This window comes from Sphaerodactylus townsendi, linkage group LG06 (assembly GCF_021028975.2).
Source record: "Sphaerodactylus townsendi isolate TG3544 linkage group LG06, MPM_Stown_v2.3, whole genome shotgun sequence".
Taxonomy (NCBI): domain Eukaryota; kingdom Metazoa; phylum Chordata; class Lepidosauria; order Squamata; family Sphaerodactylidae; genus Sphaerodactylus; species Sphaerodactylus townsendi.
In genome coordinates, this window is record NC_059430.1 from 130,234,028 (window position 1) to 130,255,558 (window position 21,531).

The 21,531-nt window shown below is 49.8% G+C and overlaps 1 protein-coding gene across 1 annotated transcript in view; it reads right to left on the minus strand.

Moving 5' to 3' along the window:
- Positions 1–2,987, minus strand: part of DMPK (DM1 protein kinase) — a 45,858-nt gene extending 42,871 nt beyond the window's left edge. Inside the window, exon 1 of the mRNA XM_048501742.1 lies at positions 2,064–2,987. Coding sequence (XP_048357699.1) covers positions 2,064–2,223 — 160 coding nt within the window. The 5' untranslated portion in view covers positions 2,224–2,987. The remainder of the gene's footprint in view (positions 1–2,063) is intronic.
- Between the last annotated feature and the right edge of the window lie 18,544 nt (positions 2,988–21,531).

Consider the following 21,531-nt stretch of genomic DNA (forward strand, 5'->3'; position numbering starts at 1 on the left):
TTCACAACATTTTTTCACATTTTAGATATCCTATATGAAAACACAGTCCTTCAAATTCCACCCTGAAATGGAGAACTTTTGCTATTTCCTTTCATTCCTGCCCGTGAATTAAAAACAGGGTCCGTGGAAAAGAGGGTTCACAGGAAAGGGCTTGCAAAAAGAACAGGAGGAGAATCATATGGTCTACCTTGCAGGGCTGTTTGTAAGCAGTGGTGGGATTCAGCCACCACTTCGGCAGAACCAGTTGTTATAATGGTGCTTGTAAACAACCGGTTGTTAAATTATATGAATCCCACCAATGCTTGTAAGGATTACAGAACTTGCATATGTGAATTGCTTTGGACACTGCAGAAAGGTTATCTATATTATCACAGGGGGGAGGGGGGGCAGTTAGAAGAGATGTGCCTAAAATTACAGGACTATGAAGGTGACCTGAAAAAGCCTAAATTCTGCAGCCCAACTTAAAGGAGCAGCAGTGGCGTAGGAGGTCAAGAGCTCATGTATCTAATCTGGAGGAACCGGGTTTGATTCCCAGCTCTGCCGCCTGAGCTGTGGAGGCTTCTCTGGGGAATTCAGATTAGCCTGGGCACTCCCCCACACGCCAGCTGGGTGACCTTGGGCTAGTCACAGCTTTTCGGAGCTCTCTCAGCCCCACCCACCTCACAGGGTGTTTGTTGTGAGGGGGGAAGGGCAAGGAGATTGTCAGCCCCTTTGAGTCTCCTGCAGGAGAGAAAGGGGGGATATAAATCCAAACTCTTCTTCTTCTTAAAACACGGATTCCCAACTATGCCTGCAGAAGCTGCTAGTCCACAACAAATTTTGACTAGTCCATGTGGCTATGCAAACCAATGTTTGAACCACAGTCTGGGAGGCTTTAGCTCCTAATCTTTGGCCCAGTCGGGAGCTAAAACTACCAAACGCCCACCCACACGGCCCGGAAAACCCACAACAGCCAGTTGGTTCCGTCCGTCAAAGCCTTCCACAGTGTATTACAGTGGTGGGGAACCTATGGCACGGGTGCCAGAGGTGGCACTCAGAGGGAACCCTCTCTCTGTGGAAGCCTTGTGCAAAACAGAGTGCCCCATATCTAGAAGCTGGCCTGGAGCCGCTGCTGGGCTTGGAGATTATTAGCATTAAAACCTAAGACCTAGTTTTGGGGAAGCAGTGTCTGAAAGGCAACCCTCTTGAAAAGCATGGCTAAACCCACTGGGATTTTCTATGCAAAAGAACTAAAGTGCGATCCTTTTACCTGGGAGGTGAGCCTCGGTTTGCTGGCCAATGGGGCTTTCTTCTGAGATAAACCCTCCTAGGGTCACATGATCCACCCATTCTGGAAGAGTTGCCTGCGAGTTGCTTCAAAAGCAAGAGCCGCCGACTACCACGAATCTTGCCACTCCCTCGAAAGTAGCGCACTTACCTCGGAATTGCCTGAACTGTTTTTTTCTAAACCAAAACCTCAGTATTCAGGTTAAATTGCCATTTTGGCACTTTGTGATAAATAAGTGGGTTTTGGGTTGCAATTTGGGCACTCAGTCTCAAAAAGGTCTCGCCATCACTGGTGTATTAGAACCAACTCTCTCGACAGAATCCACTAGATTAACAGGGGGGGGGGGAGGGAGAGAACAGGTCATTGATGCACCCCAGAAGCATTCGTAGCTGAGCCACGCTGCCTGCCTTGGAGGAGACTCAGTCTCTACCCTGTTTCCCCGAATATAAGACATCCCCGGAAAATAAGACGTAGTCGAGGTTTTGCTGAAGTGCGAAATATAAGGCATCCCCCAAAAGACGTAGCAAAGTTTTTGTTTGGAAGCATGCCCGACGAACAGAACACAGAAATATAAGACATCCCCTGAAAATAAGACATAGCGCATCTTTGGGAGCAAAAATTAATATAAGACACTGTCCTATATTCGGGGAAACACGGTATATCCAAGCCGAGCCACCCCGCAGGGCCACCAGAACTCAGTTTGGCTAGTTTCCAGGCAGTATCCCTCAAGGGAACAGGCCTAGTCAGAAAGAGGGCCAACGGCGTACCCCTGGCCCCGAGAGCCCCATTGACTCACCCCATTGCAAGAACTCCATGATGTACTTCTCCTGGGCCAGAGGCGACGTGCTCAACTCGTGGTGCACACAGAGGAGAAGATCCACCAAGGTCTCCAGGCCCACCACGCTCCGGTCCAACGCCAGCTCTTCCAGCTTCTTCAGCCGCACCTCGGCGGCCATGGCAGGGGGGCCGGGGGGGTCGGGGGCCACCACACCCCCAGTGGCATCCAGCAACGGCTGGCTGGAGCCGCTGGAAACTAGTCCAGGATGGGCCCCCCTTGCCCTGGGGGGAGCACGCTCATCTCCTTCCTGGGTGGTCAACCCGGCTTCTTGGAGCCTCCCAGCTGCTCCAGATGGAGCTGAAAGTCTGGCTAACTCTGGAACGTGCAGCCACAGGTTCCACACAGGCCTGCGGTGTTGTCCTGGAGTATTGGCAAAAGCTGAAAGTGCCTGCTAAGCCCAGCCTTCACCCCTCCCACACAAGCACACAAACACACTCTTCCCTGCCCTAGATCTGCCGACTCCTAGCAAGCTCTCCCTTCTCCCACCCCACGGCCTGGCCGCCCCTTGCAATGTCCAGCTCGCCTCTTTCCCCCGTCGGGGCAGCAACACCTCCACTGTGCCAGCACACCCCTCCGGCTTTTCAGCGCTCCACAAACACACCCAGGCTCCTCCCTTGACGGTGGACACGCGGCTGGCCCTCCCGGGGCTGTGGACACCCCCAGGCCTGCCTCTCCATCTAGTGCCCTTTGCTTTCACTTGCTAAACACATCCTTTGGAGAGGCAACTTTCTCGCTCGCCGAGCTGTTTCCCCCTGCAGGCTCACAGGGATTCTCTGGTTCCTTTTCCCCCTCTGGGATCGGCGTGCCCCCAACTCATGCCAGCCCCCAGAAACCACACCTAGGCCTTCTCTGCCTGCCCTCTTCTGCCCAACCGGGGACGACCGCATGTGCCAGGTGGCCTGGACAGCCGCAGGCAGGGGCAGGGAGGCGCAGACAGCCCGATGCCCATGTAAAGGTCCCAGGAATGGAGCCAGAGACCAAGAGGGACTGAAGGAACCAGCCCATGGCTTAACTCATTCCTTCCCTGGAGCAGCAGTGGCGTAGGAGGTTAAGAGCTTGTGTATCTAATCTGGGGGAACTGGGTTTGATTACCAGCTCTGCCACCCCTTTGAGTTTCCTACAGGAGAGAAAGGGGGGATATAAATCCAAACTCTTCTTCTTCTTCTTCCCTGAGCCACAATTTACAGCAGGGTTGCCTGGCGCCAGCACTTTGCCCTGCCACACACCAGAGTCTATGTTCCCAGGTTCTGGACACACCACAAAGCAATGGCCTTCTGCGGCTGTTGCTCCCGATCACCTGGACTATTAAGGCATTTGCAAGCTCAGATCAAAGAGGATCAAGATTGGGAGCCATAGATCAACTTCTCCTCCATAAATCTGTCCAAGCCCCTTTTAAAGCTATCCAGGTTAGTGGCCATCACCACCTCCTGTGGCAGCATATTCCAAACACCAATCACACGTTGCGTGAAGAAGTGTTTCCTTTTATTAGTCCTAATTCTTCCCCCCTGACGACCCCTGACAACACGGCCTCGCCTGATTATCTTAACCCAGATACTCCTGTCTATAACTAACTTCTCCTGACCACCTTACAATGCACTCTATTGTTTCTCAAACAATCCATCCGGACACCTCCCAGAGGTTGTCCTAACACCCCCCGCCCCCAAGGTGGTTCTTCACCCTATAAATATACCTTCCAAAGGGCCAATTGCCCAGTGCCAGTGACACCTTTCCAGCTTTGTCATCGGGCCCAACACTTTGCCCCCTGGAACCAGATGCTGGCCGTTTGGTTCTGAACCCTGGTTTGGTTGTGAACCCAGGAGCAGCAGTGGCGTAGTGGCTAAGAGCAGTGGCTAAGAGCAGGTGCATTCTGATCTGGAGGAACCGGGTTTGATTCCCAGCTCTGCCGCTTGAGTTGTGGAGGCTTACCTGGGGAATTCAGATTAGCCTGTGCACTCCCACACACGCCAGCTGGGTGACCTTGGGCTAGTCACAGCTTCTCGGAGCTCTCTCAGCCCCACCCACCTCACAGGGTGTTTGTTGTGAAGGGGGGATGGGCAAGGAGATTGTCAGCCCCTTTGAGTCTCCTGCAGGAGAGAAAGGGGGGATATAAATCCAAACTCTTCTTCTTCTTCTTCATGTCGCAATCAGCTTGTATTACCTATATCCCATATATATCCCATACCCCTTTCTATTCCAAACCTATTTTCCAACCTATTTATATCTTAAGAACTCTGTGTGTATGTTTATTGCACCTCTCATCCCTACAATAAAGACTGTCAAATTTGCATTATGTTCCTCTCAGTGGCTTTTCTTCCAAGAGCTGGACTTTGTATATGTTCTGGTGGGTTTTCTGGGCTGTGTGGCCGTGGTCTGGTGGATCTTGTTCGTTACACAGTGTGTAACAGACTTCTCCTTGTGATACACCTCTGAAAGTGCCAGCCATAGATGCAGGCGAAACATTAGGAACAAGAGCCACCAGACCACGGCCACGTAGCCCGGAAAACCCACAACAACCAGTTGAATCCGGCCGTGAAAGCCTTCAACAATACAGTCGGAGCAGCAGTGGCGTAAGAGGTTGAGAGGTCGTGTATCTAATCTGGAGGAACCGGGTTTGATTCCCAGCTCTGCCGCCTGAGCTGTGGAGGCTTCTCTGGGGAATTCAGATTAGCCTGTACACTCCCACACACGCCAGCTGGGTGACCTTGGGCTAGTCACAGCTCTTCAGAGTTCTCTCAGCCCCACCTACCTCACAGGGTGTCTGTTGTGAGGGGGGAAGGGCAAGGAGATTGTCAGCCCCTTTGAGTCCCCTGCAGGAGAGAAAGGGGGGATATAAATCCAAACTCTTTTTCTTCTTCTTCTTCTTCTTGTATACATTTCCTACCCGACCTCGTGCAATAGTAATAAGCAGTTTGCTCTGGGCTGATTTTCCCCACATCAAGAGACTGCGTCTCCATCCTGGGTAACACAACCCCCTTCCCATATTTCCAGGAACCCTAAAGGGGCCCCATCTGTTCCAACCGGGGCCACAGCTCAGCCACACACACACACACCCCTCTTCCAGCTGGCTCCTCTCCACCGAGCTAAGTTTAGAACAACAGAGACATTCCTGGAGCCAAAAGTGAGGGGGGGTGGAGAGAGAGAGAGAGAGACAGGCAGGATTTTGTTCTGGCTGCGGACAACTCCAACTCAGTCCCTTGTCTGTTTAAATGTATATCCCTGGCCTTCTGGCCGGTGGAGGGAGGGGGGACAGGCTGAAGTTAGTGCAAGGCCTGTAACATATGTGCTAAAGACGAAGAAGAAGAAGAAGAAGAAGAAGAAGAAGAAGAAGAAGAAGAAGAAGAAGAAGAAGAAGAAGAAGAAGAAGAAGAAGAAGAAGAAGAAGAAGAAGAAGAAGAAGAAGAGTTTGTATTTATATCCCCCCTTTCTCTCCTGTGACTAGCCCAAGGTCACCCAGCTGGCATGTGTGGGAGTGCACAGGCTAATCTGAATTCCCCAGATAAGCCTCCACAGCTCAGGCGGCAGAGCGGAGAATCAAACCCGGTTCCTCCAGATCAGAGTGCACCTGCTCTTAGCCACTGCTCTTAGCCACTACGCCACTGCTGCTCCTTACAATCTCCTTTCCCTTCCCAACCCCCCAAACTCCCCAACACCCAAAGGCTTACATCCCCTTTCCCTTCCCAACCCCCCAAACAAACACCCTGTGAGGTGGGTGGGGCTGAGAGACCTCTGAGAAGCTGTGACTAGCCCAAGGTCACCCAGCTGGCGTGTGTGGGAGTGCACAGGCTAATCTGAATCCCCCAGATAAGCCTCCACAGCTCAGGCAGCAGAGCTGGGAATCAAACCCGGTTCCTCCAGATCAGAGTGCACCTGCTCTTTGCCACTGCTCTTAGCCACTACGCCACTGCTGCTCCCTACTTTTTAATAGTAAGGCGCCCTACTTTTTAATAATGCACATTAATATTAAAACATAAATTATTTCACTTGCATAGCAAAGTAATGTAAAAAATTTTTTGCGTTTGCTCTACTGCCAGATGCAGGCGAAACGTCAGGAGAAAATGCTGCTAGAACACGGCTCACACAGCCCGAAAACCACACAGCACCCCAATCCAACAAACATCTGGTGCTTCAGCAACACTACTGCTGACACGACGCGGGCATCAATTTCAAAGGTCAAAAGTAAGGAAACCACCATTTAAAAGTTACATTTTCACCAGATTTGATAACATCAGATCTAAATATACCAACTTACATTTTTTCTTCCAATCTGGGCTGCCTGATCTGACTAGGTTATCTCTATTGTTAAACAACTTGGACCCTGGTCTTTGTGAAGAGATCGCCAATTTCATTGCGGAGATAGTTGAGAGTTCCCAGTAGAACATATTCCCAGGAGCAGCAGTGGCGTAGGAGGTTAAGAGCTCGTGTATCTAATCTGGAGGAACCGGGTTGGATTCCCCGCTCGGCCGCCTGAGCTGTGGAGGCGTCTCTGGGGAATTCAGATCCGCCTGTGCACTCCCACACACGCCAGCTGGGTGACCTTGGGCTAGTCACAGCTTCTCGGAGCTCTCTCGGCCCCACCCACCTCGCAGGGTGTTTGCTGTGAGGGGGGAAGGGCAAGGAGATTGTAAGCCGCTTTGAGTCTCCTGCAGGAGAGAAAGGGGGGATATAAATCCAAACTCTTCTTCTTCTTCTTCCCTTGGGGCCTTTTATCTATCATGTATTCATGCAATTGTTCCCGATTTATGTAACTCTTTCTGACTATGCCAATAAAGGCTTATGTATATGTATATATAAGTTACATTTTCTAGGTTTAGCTTGAGCCAATTGGTTGATGAAACTGGAAATGTCTGTTTGCAAGAGCGCGAGAATACGGCGAGAGGCCAGGTTCACCGGACGGCTTGCAAACGTTTAGTGCGGGACCCTCAAAAACACAGGACCCAACGCAGGGTTAGCCTCCTTTTGCCATTAGATTTCTCCAGCACTGGCCTGGTTCAGATTCTCTAGCTTTGCTCCGAACCCATTCTCGGCATCAGCTTGAATGCAGAGGAACTTCTGCATCCCTACAGGGGGTACCAGGGTGGGAGCCGAGCTCAGAGCCTTCACTAGAAAGCACAGCAGGGTGAAAATATGTACACGCAGAGGTGGGATCCAGCAGGTTCTCACAGGTTCCCGAGAGTAGGTTACTCATTATTTGTGGGTGCCGAGAGGGGGTTACGAATGGGTGATCTGGCCACGTGATTTTTGCCTTAGTTACGCCCCTCCTCTCAGCTGTAGTGCGCAGAACTTGAAGCAGTCTAGCAGGAGGTGCACCGGCGTGCGTGGCAGCCTGCGCCTGCGTGCATTCGTTTCCCGCCCAAGGACCGGCGCAGCGGCTGCGTCCTTGCCACAGCCCCACCCAGGAATGCCCCGCCCCTGGAATGCCCGGCCACGCCCCCGTCATGCCCCACCCAGCCCCATTGGCGCTACGCCACAGTTTGAATCCCACCACCCTGGGAACCTGTTACTAAAATCTTTGGATCCCACCACTGCCTAAATCCCCAGCAGTTTCCCAACCTGGATCTGGCAACCCTACCCCCTCCAATCCCCTGCTAGTGGTCGTATGGGGGGTGGGGGGGACGACCTGGCAACCCTACCCACTAGAAAACCAAGTGGAGAATAACTCCCTTGGTTAGATTTTGCAAATCAGCTCCAAAGCTCTGACCCAATACCTGCGTCCCTGTGCAGCAGCGACACCTTGTGCCTGTTCTGGAAATTGCAGGTCACCTGAAAACTATGGCAAGGGACGGGAAATTAGGGATTCTTCATTTATACAGCACAGCTTAAGTTTTCGCATCGATCCTCATTAACATCCCTGCAATGTATGCTAGCAGTAATTATTATTTCATTTAGAGAATGTATACGCCTTTCTAGAAACTAATATTATCACAGGGCAGGTACAGAGATTTATTGAGGTACTGGTTGGAAAAGACAGGAAAAGAAAGTTGCATTTACTATTTATTGTTGCATTTACTATTTACTATTTATTGTTCATCGAACGTCGAGGAGCAGCAGTGGTGTAGGAGGTTAAGAGCTCGCAACCGGGTTTGATTCCCAGCTCTGCCGCCTGAGCTGTGGAGGCTTATCTGGGGAATTCAGATTAGCCTGGGCACTCCCACACACGCCAGCTGGGTGACCTTGGGCTAGTCACAGATTCTCGGAGCTCTCTCAGCCCCACCGACCTCACAGGGTGTTTGTTGTGAGGGGGAGAGGGCAAGGAGATTGTCAGCGCCTTTGAGTCTCCTGCAGGAGAGAAAGGGGGGATATCAATCCAAACTCCTCTTCTTCTTCTTCTGTGCAGGCAGGCATGGATTGCGTACATGGGGCTACACAGGGCCGGCTACAGATTATGGACCAGAAGGCTTCCAGAAGCATCAAAGTACTTGGAGCACTTTCCCCCTTCCCATCTGGAGCCAAGAGCGAGCTGGTTTCCTGCCCAAATGGTCTCTGATGGAGGCGGGGAAAGCACTCCCTTTCTCCCTTTGCTGCCTCAGAAGACCACCAGTCTAGCAAAGGAAAGCCCACAGCATGGAAAGGAGGGAGGGAGGCATGCCTGCAAATGGAAGATGCTCAATCAACAACTGTGTGCAGGCTGGGCAGGGCTGGTGTGCTGCCACCGCAACACACAGTACTGAGGAGGTGCAGAGCTAGGCCTGGACTGCTGGCAGTTTAGTAAAGAATAAAGTCCAAAGTTACCAAGTCCACGAGAGAGTCCAATGAGAGGTCAATCAGGCCAGGAGTCAATTGCCAGGAGTACACACAGCAACCAGGAGAATCCAGGAATCAAGGTCAGAAGCCAGGCTGTTGTCAGTCAGGTCTGGAGGCAGCAGAGAGGTGTGCAGACAAGGGCAGCTAGAATCCACTTTGCAACCACAGCTGCAGTTCCTGCTAAAGGCCTTTTATTCCCCAGAGCTGCTGGCATGGGACTGCTCCTGCAAAGACTCTGGGAAATGCCTCGCCTGCAGTCTTGTTGAGCAGCGCCGCTCCTTTAAGGCCACTCTCAATCTCGGTCTGCAACCCCAACTTACACCTGGAGACCCAGAGATGCTGGAATCTTCCTTAGTCCTGCTAATCTGCTCGGAGCCAGAAACCTGTGCTGGTTTGGGCTCTGCTGATTCAGCCAGCATCTCTCTGCGAGGCTCAGTTGACTCTTCCTCAGATGAGCTGTCAGCTACAGCAGGAGGGGCCATGACAATCTGTGACAGGTGAGCGCAACTTTGTTTTTATCATCATGTATTCATAAGAACATAAGAACGAGCCTGCTGGGTCAGACCAGAGTCCATCCAGTCCAGCTCTCTGCTACTCGCAGTGGCCCACCAGGTGCCTTTGGGAGCTCACAGGCAGGAGGTGAAAGCAAGGGCCTTCTACAGTTGTCGCTCCTGAGCACCTGGTCTGCTAAGGCATTTGCAAGCTCAGATCAAGGAGGATCAAGATTGGGAGCCATACATCGACTACTCCTCCATAAATCTGTCCGAGCCCTTTTTAAAGCTATCCAGGTGAGTGGCCATCACCACCTCCTGTGGCAGCATATTCCAAACACCAATCACACGTTGCGTGAAGAAGTGTTTCCTTTTATTCGTCCTAATTCTCTCCCCCCGCCCCCCCAGCATTTTCAGTGTATGCCCCCTGGTTCTAGTAGTGTGAGAAAGAGAAAAAAAATTCTCTGTGTCGACATTTTGTACCCCATGCATAATTTTATAAACTTCAATCCTATCCCCCCTCAGACGTCTCCTCTCCAAACTAAAGAGTCTCAAACGCTGCAGCCTCTCCTCATAAGGAAGGTGCTCCAGTCCCTCAATCATCCTCGTTGCCCTTCTCGGCACTTTTTCTATCTCTTCGATATCCTTTTTGAGATGCGGTGACTAGAACTGAACACAGGACTCCAAGTGCGGTCGCACCACGGCTTTATATAAGGGCATGACAATCCTTGCAGTTTTATTATCATAAAAGGGGGAATAGAATAGCTGAAGCCATCTTTAATATTTTATGTATTTTAATTAATTTATATATATGATGTTTTAACTTTTTATTTTGTTGGAAACCGCCCTGAGCCTTCGGGGAGGGCGGTATACAAATACAATAAATAAAATAAATAAAATAAATTATCAATTCCTTTCCTAATCTTCCCCAGCATAGAGTTTGTCTTTTTCACAGCTGCCGTGCATTGAGTTGACATTCCCATGGAACTATCAACTAAGACGCCCAAATCTCTTTCCTGGTCTGTGACTGATAGCACTGACCCCTGTAGCGTGTATGTGAAGTTTGGATTTTTTGCCCCTATGTGCATCATTTTACATTTTGCTACATTTAACTGCATTTGCCATTTCTTAGCCCACTCACCTAATTTATCAAGGTCCGCTTGGAGCTCTTCACAATCCTTTGTGGTTCTCACCACCCTACATAATTTGGTATCATCCACAAACTTGACCACCACGCTACCCACCCCTACTTCCAGGTCATTTATGAATAGGTTAAAGAGCACTATTATGAATAGGTTAAAGGTTCCAAAACGGATCCTTGGGGGACACCACTCCCTACATCTCTCCATTGTTAGAATTTCCCATTTACACTCACTCTTTGCTTCCTTTTTCTCAACCAGTTTTTAATCCGTAGGATTCCTTCATTGCTGAGTTTTCTCAATAGTCTCTGGTGAGGAACTTTGTCAAAAGCCTTTTGGAAATCCAAGTAGACAATGTCCACTGGTTCCCCCTTATCCACATGCCTGTTTACACCCTCAAAGAACTCTAGTAAGTTTGTTAGGCAGGACTTGCCTCTGCAAAAGCCATGCTGACTCTTCCTCAGCAGGTCTTGCTTTTCTACATGTTTAATAATTTTATCTTTAATGATAGTGCAGTCCTGCATGGGAGAGTAGGAAACTTGCTTACCATGAAGGTGGGTGTGGGCATGTCAATGAAATAACAGTTGTAAAATCGCTCTCTCAACAGCTGCGTCTCTCCTGGAATCCACATGGGTGGAATAACGCTGGAGAAATGTGGATGGAGCAGACCAAATTGCCACTTTGCAGATGTGGTGGAGGCCGAACCAGAAACTCAGGTGAAGAGGCCTGGGCCCTGATGGAATGATCTTTAACTTGAAGTGGACAATATGCTAATCCAGGGGTGTCCAACTCTGGCGCTTCAGATGTTCATGGACTACAATTCCCATCAGTCCCTGCTGGCATGGCCCCTGTGCTAATCTAATGGCTGAAACTACCCATCCAGAAATGGTTTAGGAAACAGCTTTTAAACACCATTGAAAGTAATGGTGTTTGGGGGTGGATTCCACTGGAGGTGTTTTGTGAGAGATGATGCTGACATTTGTTTGGTAAATGTTTTGCTGGGGGTGATTTGTGAGAGATTTACATGCTTAATACTGACTTGCACTGGCTTGGAGTTGTTTCTCAGGCTAACAACCTACCTCATAGGGTTGTTGTGATTAGGAAATTAGGAAAAGAGTTGGTCGGGAGAGTGCCATATATGTTTTGTGGGAGTGGGAGGTGTTTTGTGAGCTGGTACAAGAAATCATTGTTTGGTCATGGTGGGGGAGGGTGGCCGCCCATACGCCGGGTGGGGGTGGGGGGGTGCCAAACTCAGGTTTTGTCCCCGGGCGCCAGTTTGCCTAGGTACGCCCCTGCAGCTTTGCCTTTCTTAGGATCCTAAAAGCTAACAAATTCTGGTCTTGTTGAAATAAATAATCAAAATAAATAAGGAGAGCCATTCAGACATCAAGTATATGGAGTGACTGTTCACCCAAAGACTAGGGATTTGGGAAAAATACAGGCAGTGTGATATCCCGGGACACATGGAACTGTGATACATCTTTAGGTCTAAATTCTAAGTTAGGGCATTGGTCTACTTTATCAAGGTGGAACTTGATGAAGAGGGAGACAGTGTAGACCAGGGGTGGCCAACCTATGGTGCTCCAGATGTTCATGAACTACAATTCCCATCAGCCCCTGCCAGCATGGCCAATTGGCTGATGGGAATTGTAGTCCATGAACATCTGGAGTGCCATAGGTTGGCCACCCCTGGTCCAGAGTCAATAATTCTTGTACTTTCCTGGCTGACCTAGAGAGCCAATAAGTCTCCTACTCTACTGATAACAACCAGAAAGGCAACTTTATAAGATAAAACCAACAAGTCATGGCTCAAAAAGTTATGCATAATTTGTAATAGGACCAAAGACAAACTCCAAACAGGGAGAGGAAGTTTAAACGCAGGTAAAAGATTAGTCAGGCCTCTCAAAAATCTTTTGGAGTCAGGTGCTGAGAATACAGAGCAAGGTCTAACAGGAACATGAAATGCAGAAACTCCACCAAGGTGAACTTTGATAACAGAAGTGGCCAAACCAGTATCATTTGTGTATAACATATGCCAAAATGTGTCAGACAAAGGACAGGTAAAGCAAACTTGTTTTCTGCTGCTACAGAGGCTGGGACAGGAACTAATGGATTCAAGGTACAGGAAAAGAGGTTCCGGCTAAACATTAGGAAGAACTTCCTGACTGTCAGGTCTGTTCGACAGTGGAATATACCACCTTGGACTGTGGTGGAGTCTCCTTCTTTGGAGGTTTTTAAACAGAAGCTGGATGGCCATCTGTCAAGAGGGCTTTGATTGTGTGTTCCTGCATGGCAGAGGGTTGGACTTGAATGGCAGAGGCGTGGCTAGGGAAAATGGAGCCCGGTGCAAAATCTGAGTTTCGCTGCCCCCCCCCACCCCATGTTCATTGGTTTTTTTGTATTTTTTAGTGTTTTTTCAGTGTTTGGCCTACAGGGGCACAGTTTTTAGGCTAGCAGCATCAAAATTTCAGGGTATCTTTAGGAGCCTATCCTGATTATACTAGCCAGGTTTGGTGAAGTTCGGTACAAAATGTCCAAAGTTATGGACCCTCAAAGATGTAGCCCCCATCTTCTATTAGCTCCCACTGGAAACAATGGGGGATGGGGCACCCCCTTTGGGAGTCCATAACTTTGGACCCCCTGAACTAAACCTCACCTAACTTGGGTGGTATCATCAGGAGGGTCCCCCGAAAACTCCCTGAAAATTTGGTGCTACTAGCCAAAAAACTGTGCCCCCTGCAGGCCAAAAACTGAAAAACACTTAAAAAAATACAAAAAACAAACCTGGAATTTGGGCTCCCCCCCCCGCCCGGTATGTGCCCGGTGCAACACGCACCCCCAGGTCCCCTTGCAGCTCCGCCTCTGCTGGATGGCCCAGGTGGTCTCTTCCAACTCTATGATTCTAGGACCTGGGATTGTGCCCAGTGGATAAAATGTGTCCACTTGGAATTAGTAACACCTCCACAACCCTATCTGAACCTGGTGCTAGGGGTGGATTAGCTACAGCATCAGGCGCAGGGAAGATACTTTGTGGTGGAGAACACTACCTGTCATGAGGCGGCTGTCCTCTATTGGAAGGGCTCTGAAATTCCCTTGACCCAGTGTAGAAAACCAGAACCTCTTTGGTCAAGAGCGGGCTATAAGGATTCCTGATGACCATCTTTACGGAAGAAGAAGAGGAAGAGGAGGAAGAGGAGGAGGAGGAGGAGGAAGAAGAAGAGGAGGAGGAAGAAGAGGAAGAAGAGGAGGAGGAAGAAGAGGAGGAGGAAGAAGAAGAGTAGTTTGGATTTATATCCCCCCTTTCTCTCCTGTAGGAGACTCAAAGGGGCTTACAATCTCCTTGCCCTTCCCCCCTCACAACAGACACCCTGTGAGGTAGGTGGGGCTGAGAGAGCTCCAAGAAGCTGTGACTAGCCCAAGGTCACCCAGCTGGCGTGTGTGGGAGTGCACAGGCTAATCTGAATTCCCCAGAGAAGCCTCCACAGCTCAGGCGGCAGAGCAGGGAATCAAACCCTGTTCCTCCAGATTAGATACACGAGCTCTTAACCTCCTTAGGTCTTGTGAATAAGAAGGGAAGGAGGGAGAGCGTAACAGCGGCATCCGGACCAGGGCGGCTGAAAAGCATCTCCCACTGATTACCCAACCCAGATAACATTTGGGAGGCAAACAGCGTCGTATCTGCACTAAATAGCACCCGAATCACCTTAGAGAGCAGCAAAGATTCTGGGGGTAGAAGCTTTTGAGTCAAAGTTCCCTTCATTTGACTTTTTTCTCGTGTGTCTCCCGGCCACTTGCTCAAACGTGCTGAGGACTTCTGTGTATCTGCTTACATTTTATAACTGCAGAAAAGGGAAGCCTGCCACAGCTTCTCTGGTACCCCAAGGTTTTCATCTCTCTATATAAACCTTTATTAGGCATAAAATCCATATAACAGCCAACATTGTCCAAACAAGTATCCCATACATGAGAACTATAATGTAAGGGCTTTAGCTTCTCTGCTACAGGAAGGATTCCTGTCAGGTGTTTTAGGAACCTTCCTATTAATTAGCTTGATTTTCTTCGCTGCCACCAAAATATATACTTTCCTATAGCCCACACAAACTGATGAAACGATCACCACTCTTTTTGGGGTCACAGACAAAAAATAGAGACTGGAACGGATTTAACTGAACAAAAACTTAAAACGTTTATTTCTGGCTTAAAAGAGGCTTCTCAGGTAACTTGAGAGGATTTATGCTTGTTGGTTTCAGAATTTAATGATTTCAGAGCTTAGCGGTTGCAGAGATGTTAATGGCACTTCACTTAAGTTTTAAAACGTTACTAGACACTCGCAGGTGTCTCTTTAGTAAGATTTTTCTTCAGAAAAAAGATGTTTCCAGAAAAAGATGTTTCTTTAGAGGGTTTTACACTCTCTGTTGACAGACTCTGAGTCCACTGTACCCTCACCACTAAACAAAACACCCAGTCTACGCTCTGGTGGGATTCTGGCATAACAGCCTCCCTCTCCCACAATCCCAAATTTGGCCTCTCTGCCACAGGACTGGGCCTCCCAAGACTGGTGTTAACTGTGGAGGACAGACTTTTAGACTTGTCAGAGGTTTTCCCTCAAAACACCTGAGTGGCGGTCACTCTCCTCCAGACTCAGGGTTTCAGATGTCTTAATAGCTTCCTCAGCTATTAACAAACAACAGCAGTGAGAGATCTTGGCGGAATCTCCTCACTCTGCCACAAAACGTACCCGAAGGCACAAAAGCTCACAGACAGAGCCAAAAAGCCAAAAAGCCCAAAAGAACCCCTCAGCACTCCCGCTGACTCTATTTATAGTACCTGCATTTTTTTCTCTGGTCAATCAGGGCTGGCCAGGGCTTAACTCTTTCAGGGCAGACTCCACCCTGTAAACTGAATGCAGGATAAGTGCATTCGTCACAAGAGCCATTACAGGTAATCATTTCAAAGTTTCTATAAGGAACCTAGCTACAAAAGTTAAAATCTCGGAAGGCGGAATTGTTTAGTAGAAACGTAATCTTCCCCACAGTAGAGTATTCATTAAAGATTACAGGACAAAGAGCAAAAAGTCTGGTCCTAGATCCCTTGTATTTGGGGCAGTCGAGCAATATATGTTCCAAAGGTTTTCGTGAAAGTTATTGCTAAGGTGGTTTGCTTAAAAAAATGTGCATGCCGTCTCTCTAAAGACTTGCTTTAAGTGCTTCACAAACTCAAAACGCTGTAGTAACATAAAAACAACAACAGCCTAAAGCAAAGCTCAGAAGCCTAAAATAGTATCCATAAAACAGGACTCTGGCTAGAAGCAGACTGTAAAACCTGCTTTAAAAAGATAGAACAATCAAACACCTGTGTAAAGGGAAATACTTTGGCCCAGCGCCCAAAGGAGAGGAAGTTCAGGTGAGCCAAGAGATGAGGGGAAACCAGCTGGTAGCCCTGGAAACTTTCGAGGTAGGGCCGTGGGCAGAAACGATGGCTGGTGACACATAATGAAACCAGGATATGACATCAGTGTGTCCTACAAAGCTCTGGAGATCAGCAAGGAAGCCCCGGGTTGTGATCAGTGGCGTACCACTAATGGGGACATGGGGATATGGACAACACCCAGGGATCTGCAACCTGCGGCTCTCCAGATGTTCATGGACTACAAATCCCATCAGCCCCTGCCAGCATGGCCTGATGGGATTTGTAGTCCATGAACATCTGGAGAGCCGCAGGTTGCAGACCCCTGACCCAGGTTGTCATCGCTTTACAACCAATGGTCCGCGATTACTCAAGATCACAGGGTCCCTTTTATCATAATGTTTCCTTATTGTTTACATTTCAGACTTATTTCTCCATCTCCTTCCAAGTGTTCGTCACCTCTACATGCAGCAGAAATGTCCACGCTGCTCCAGAAGGGGAGTCTTCAGTCAACCCACTCCCCCGTGTCTGAAAAAGGATCTTATTCCGGATATTTTCTCATTAATAAGAACAGTAATGGGAAAAAACCCCGATCCTGGATCTTAAATGTCTTAGTAAGTATTTAAACATAACCAAATTTAGGATGGTTTTCCTCTCAAACATCCTCCCTTTCTGGTTTGTGGTTCTAGACTTACCTATGTTCACATATAATTCGCCAATCCTATAGAACAGTGGTGGCGAACCTATGGCACAGGTGCCAGAGGTGGCACTCAGAGTCCTCTCTGTGGGCACGCACAAACAGAGTCACCCCCCTCCCCCCAACACATCTAGGCTGGCCTGGGCCACTGGACTCGATTATTAGCATTAAACCTAAGACGTAGTTTTGGGAAAGCAGTGTAGGTAACCTTGTTAAGTGCTGTTAAACCCCACTGATTTTCATGCAAAGAAGAAAAGTGCGATCTTTTACCTGGGAGTAAGCTCGGTTGCTGGCAATGGGGCTTGCTTCTGAGTAAACCCTCCTAGGGTCATGATCCACCTGTTGGAAGAGTTGCACGGTTGCTTCAAAGCAAAGCCACCAACTAACACCAAGCTTACTCCCGAGTAATGCATGCCTCGAGCCAACCCTTTTTTCCAAACTAAAACCTCAGTATTCAGGTTAAATTGCCATGTTGGCACTTTGCGATAAATAAATGGTTTGCGATAAATAAATGGTTTGGTTTGCAATTTGGGCACTCGGTCTCGAAAAGGTTCGCCATCACTGCTATAGAAAGTTTCTGAGGTTTGAATATGGGGGTAACTTCTATGAATACAATGCTTGGATTTGGGTGCTGTGTGGTTTCCGGGCTGTGTGGCCGTGGTCTAGCAGCATTCTCTCCTGACGTTTTGCCTGCATCTGTGGGTGGCATCTTCTGATGGCCTCACCTATTGACCTCACAGTATATATACTCCACTTGCTTTCCCAACATCAGATCCTCTGAAGATGCCGCCAGCCACAGATGCAGGCAAAACGTCAGGAGAGAATGCTGCTAGAACACGGCCACACAGCCCGGAAACCACACAGCACCCCAGTGATTCCGGCCGTGAAAGCCTTCGACAATACAGTGCTTGGATTAGTACAGCCCCAAGTATTTTTACTAAATGCCTGCAGGCTGTAGTTGCCTTCTTAGTCAACGGGTTGCCCTGTGTGTCCCTGAGGACATTCAGCTGTTTGTTGCTCCTTCATTCTGATCTTTGGATCACGATTTGGTTTTTGCCTCCAATGGTGTATTTGGGGGGGGGGGGGGAGAAAGGGCTGACGGCCCAGGTGCCACTTTCTTGAGTCACATGGGGGTGCACTCAGCTGCCCCCTCTGTTGCCACCTCCTCCAGCATCCCCACCCACCCACCTCAGCCTTTGCTGCCCGCTACCTCAGGGTGCTGCCCCCGGACCCCCCTGCCTCTGCGGCTGCAAGCCACCTGCCAATCCCAGCATCCTCCGCCAGGAGCAGCAGTGGCGCAGGAGGTGAAGAGCTCGTGTATCTAATCTGGAGGAACCGGGTTTGATTCCCCGCTCTGCCGCCTGAGCTGTGGAGGCTTCTCTGGGGAATTCAGATTAGCCTGTGCACTCCCACACACGCCAGCTGGGTGACCTTGGGCTAGTCACAGCTTCTCAGAGCTCTCTCAGCCCCACCTACTTCACAGGGTGTTTGTTGTGAGGGGGGAAGGGCAAGGAGATTGTCAGCCCCTTTGAGTCTCCTGCAGGAGAGAAAGGGGGGATATAGATCCAAACTCCTCCTCCTCCTCTTCTTCTTCTTCTTCCTCTTCCTCCTCCTCTTCCTCGTCCTCCTCGTCCTCCTGCTGGACTGAGGGCGTGCAGCTGGTGAGGTGGCTCTCCTCAGGCCTTCCCGCTTTCCTCTTCCAACTGCTCTTAAGAATAGCTGATATTTCTGGAAACCTGTTACATTAAACTTTCCCCACATCCTGGCTTCCTAAGTGGAGTACTTTTTAGGGGGTGGGGGGCTTCCATGCTGCACCTTGCAACTGTTTCCCTCCCCCCCCCTCCAATCTTTTGTAAACTGTTTACCGAACCTGCTTACCTTGACCTTTTGGGCCCAGCCAGTGGTGGGATCCAAAAATGTTAGTAACAGGTTCCCAGGGTGGTGGGATTCAAACTGTGGCGTGGCGCCAGTGGGGCTGGGCGGGGCACGACGGGGGCGTGGCCGGGCATTCAAGGGGTGGGGCATTCCTGGGCGGGCCTGTGGCAAGGACGCAGCCGCTGTGTCGGTCCTTGGGCGGGAAACGAATGCACGCAGGCGCAGGCTGCCACGCACGCTGGTGCACCTCCTGCTAGACTGCTCCAAGTTCTGCGCGCTACTACTGAGAGGAGGGGCGTGACTAAGGCCAAAATCACATGGCAAAATCACCAATTAGTCACCCCCTCTCGGCACACACAAACAATTAGTAACCTACTCTCGGGAACCTGTGAGAACCTGCTGGATCCCACCTCTGGAACCGGCCTTAAAGTAGTGACGATGGAAAGGATTGTATCTTGCTCTTGAAAATGCCCATCTGAGTTTATGATTAAGAAGTTGGTTCAGATAATGGGCAACATGGAGCTTCCAGGGAATAATCACAAAGGACAAGGCAGGAGCAGAGCGAGGGGGAATTGCGCCTGGGGCACGCGCTCTCCCTATGCCCCAGCTGCAGCACCGCCCACCCCCACCCAGCCCCGGAATGCCCCGCCACATCCCCCCTGAGCTGGCCACTGCCCCCCCTATCCTGTTGGCACTACACCACTGGTACAAGGGTGAACAGGAACTCTGTGCCTTGCTCAAAAGTTATTGATATTCCTGCTCAAATAATTTGTTTTTTAGTTGAAGATAAATCTGTTTGGCAGACAGCATGAGCAAGGAGTCCCAGGCAAGGCCCAAAGAAGAGTTCTGAGCCTCGATTAATAGCCACCAGTCAGAGTTCTGGAGTTCACGCATCATAAGTTGGACCAGGCTTTGCGAGTCAGAGTGGAAACACAGTAGAAGTAGAGTCAGAAGGAAAATCTGATCACAATATGGCTGCATCTTTGTATCCTTTACAACAGTGGTTCCCACCCTGGGGTACATGTACCCCCAAGTGTTTGGGGGCATGCAAGAAAATAACGTGATGGGTTTGCTAATGTGGGGGTACAATTTTAGGGAAATGGGTGGCCAAGGGGTACACGAGCTGAAAAAGGTTGGAAACCTCAGCTTTACAGCAATCTTCAGACAAGGATAAAAAGGCCTAGAGATCTCGATCGCCACTTGCATCTGGCGAAGGGACCTGTGACTCTCAAAAACTTACACCCTGACATTCGTTTATCTCTGAAGTGGTGCAGGACTCAAATCTATCTGTTCTATGACATAATCTTGAGATCCAATGTGCTAGAGTTAATGGGAATTCTATTTCTTATTTGAGGCTGAATTGACCTTGTAAGAATAATAGCAACAACATTCACTTGCTAATGATGAAGATACAAGAAACTGTTAGCACTGGTGCATTAGAGCCAATAGACAGAAGAAGAAGAGTTTGGATTTATACCCCACCCTTCTCTCCTGTAAGGAGACTCGAGGTGGCTTATAAGCTCCTTTCCCTTCCTGACTTTCTCCGGCACAACAGAGAACACGCAGACTTAATCTGTCCCAGCCCAAACAAGGTTTGTGGGACCTTAAAGGTGCCCAGACGGAGGAAATTTCCTGACCTACAGCTCCCCTTGGCAAAGTGCATTCTGGAACGGCAGCCGTTTGGAGGGGGGGGCAATGTGAAGGACAGGGTGAAAAGGGCACCTGAAATGGTAGCGACAGAAGGATGTTGACAAGCTAGAATGGGTCCAGAGGAGGGTGTCCAGAATGGTAAAAGGTCTGGATTCCATGCCTTAGGAGCAGCTCGGGGAGCTGGATAGGTTTAATTTGGAGAAGAGGTTAAGGGTTGACATGATAGCCATGTTTCAATATTTGAAGGGATGTCATGTTGAAGAGGAGCTACCCTGTTTCCCCGAATATAAGACATCCCCTGAAAATAAGACGTAGTAGAGGTTTTGCTGAAGTGCAAAATATAAAGTATCCCCCGAACGTAAGACGTAGCAAAGTTTTTGTTTGGAAGCATGCCCATCGAACAGAACACCAGAGCATGCAGCTGTGGAGAGAAAAAATAAGACATCCCCTGAAAATAAGACATAACGCATCTTGGGGAGCAAAAATTAATATAAGACACTGTCTTATATTCGGGGAAACACGGTAGCTTGTTTTCTGTTGCTCTGGGGTCTGCAACCTGCGGCTTTCCAGATGTTCATGGACTACAATTCCCATCAGCCCCTGCCAGCATGGCCAATTGGCCATGGTGGCAGGGGCTGATGGGAATTGTAGTCCATGATCATCTGACGAGCCGCAGGTTGCAGACCCCTGCTCTAGAGAGTAAGACAAGGATTAATGGATTCAAAGGGCAGGAAAGGAAATTCCACCTAAACATTAGGAAGAACTTCCCAAGGGTCAGGGCCGTTCCACAGTGCGCCACGCTGCCTCGGAGAGTGGTGGTGGAGTCTCCTTCTTTGTAGGTTGGGCAGAGGGGTGCTTTGGTCGGGCGTCGCAGCCTGGCAGGGGACTTGGACTTGATAGCCCTGGTGCTCTCTTGCATCCCTATGAATCTAGCAACAGAACGGTACAAGGCCTGGGAAACTCCACGAACAGCTGCTTGAAGCCTCCAGAGGTGCGGGCACTTCCTTGCCTCCTTATCAAGGCTTTGGGCAGCCCAGGGTCAGCTGGGCTCCACTGAGTCCAGGGTGCTTCGGCTGGGGCCAGGGTCTGCAAGCCGCGGCTCTCCAGATGTTCGTGGACTACAATTCCCATCAGCCCCTGCCAGCATGGCCAATTGGCACTTCAGATGTTCATGGACTACAATTCCCATCAATTGGCCATGCTGGCAGGGGCTGATGGGAATTGTAGTCCATGAACATCTGGAGAGCCGCAGCTTGCAGACCCTCTGGGCTGGGGGGCTCCTGCCTGGCAGGGTGGGGGGGCCGGGTGGTCTCTTCCCCGCTGCCCGAGACTTTGGCAAGCTGCTTCTTGCCGCGGGGGGGAGGGGGGCACCGGGAGCTGGCCGTGCCGCCCGGCCGGGGGTCGCGCCGGGGGGGGGGGGGCGGACG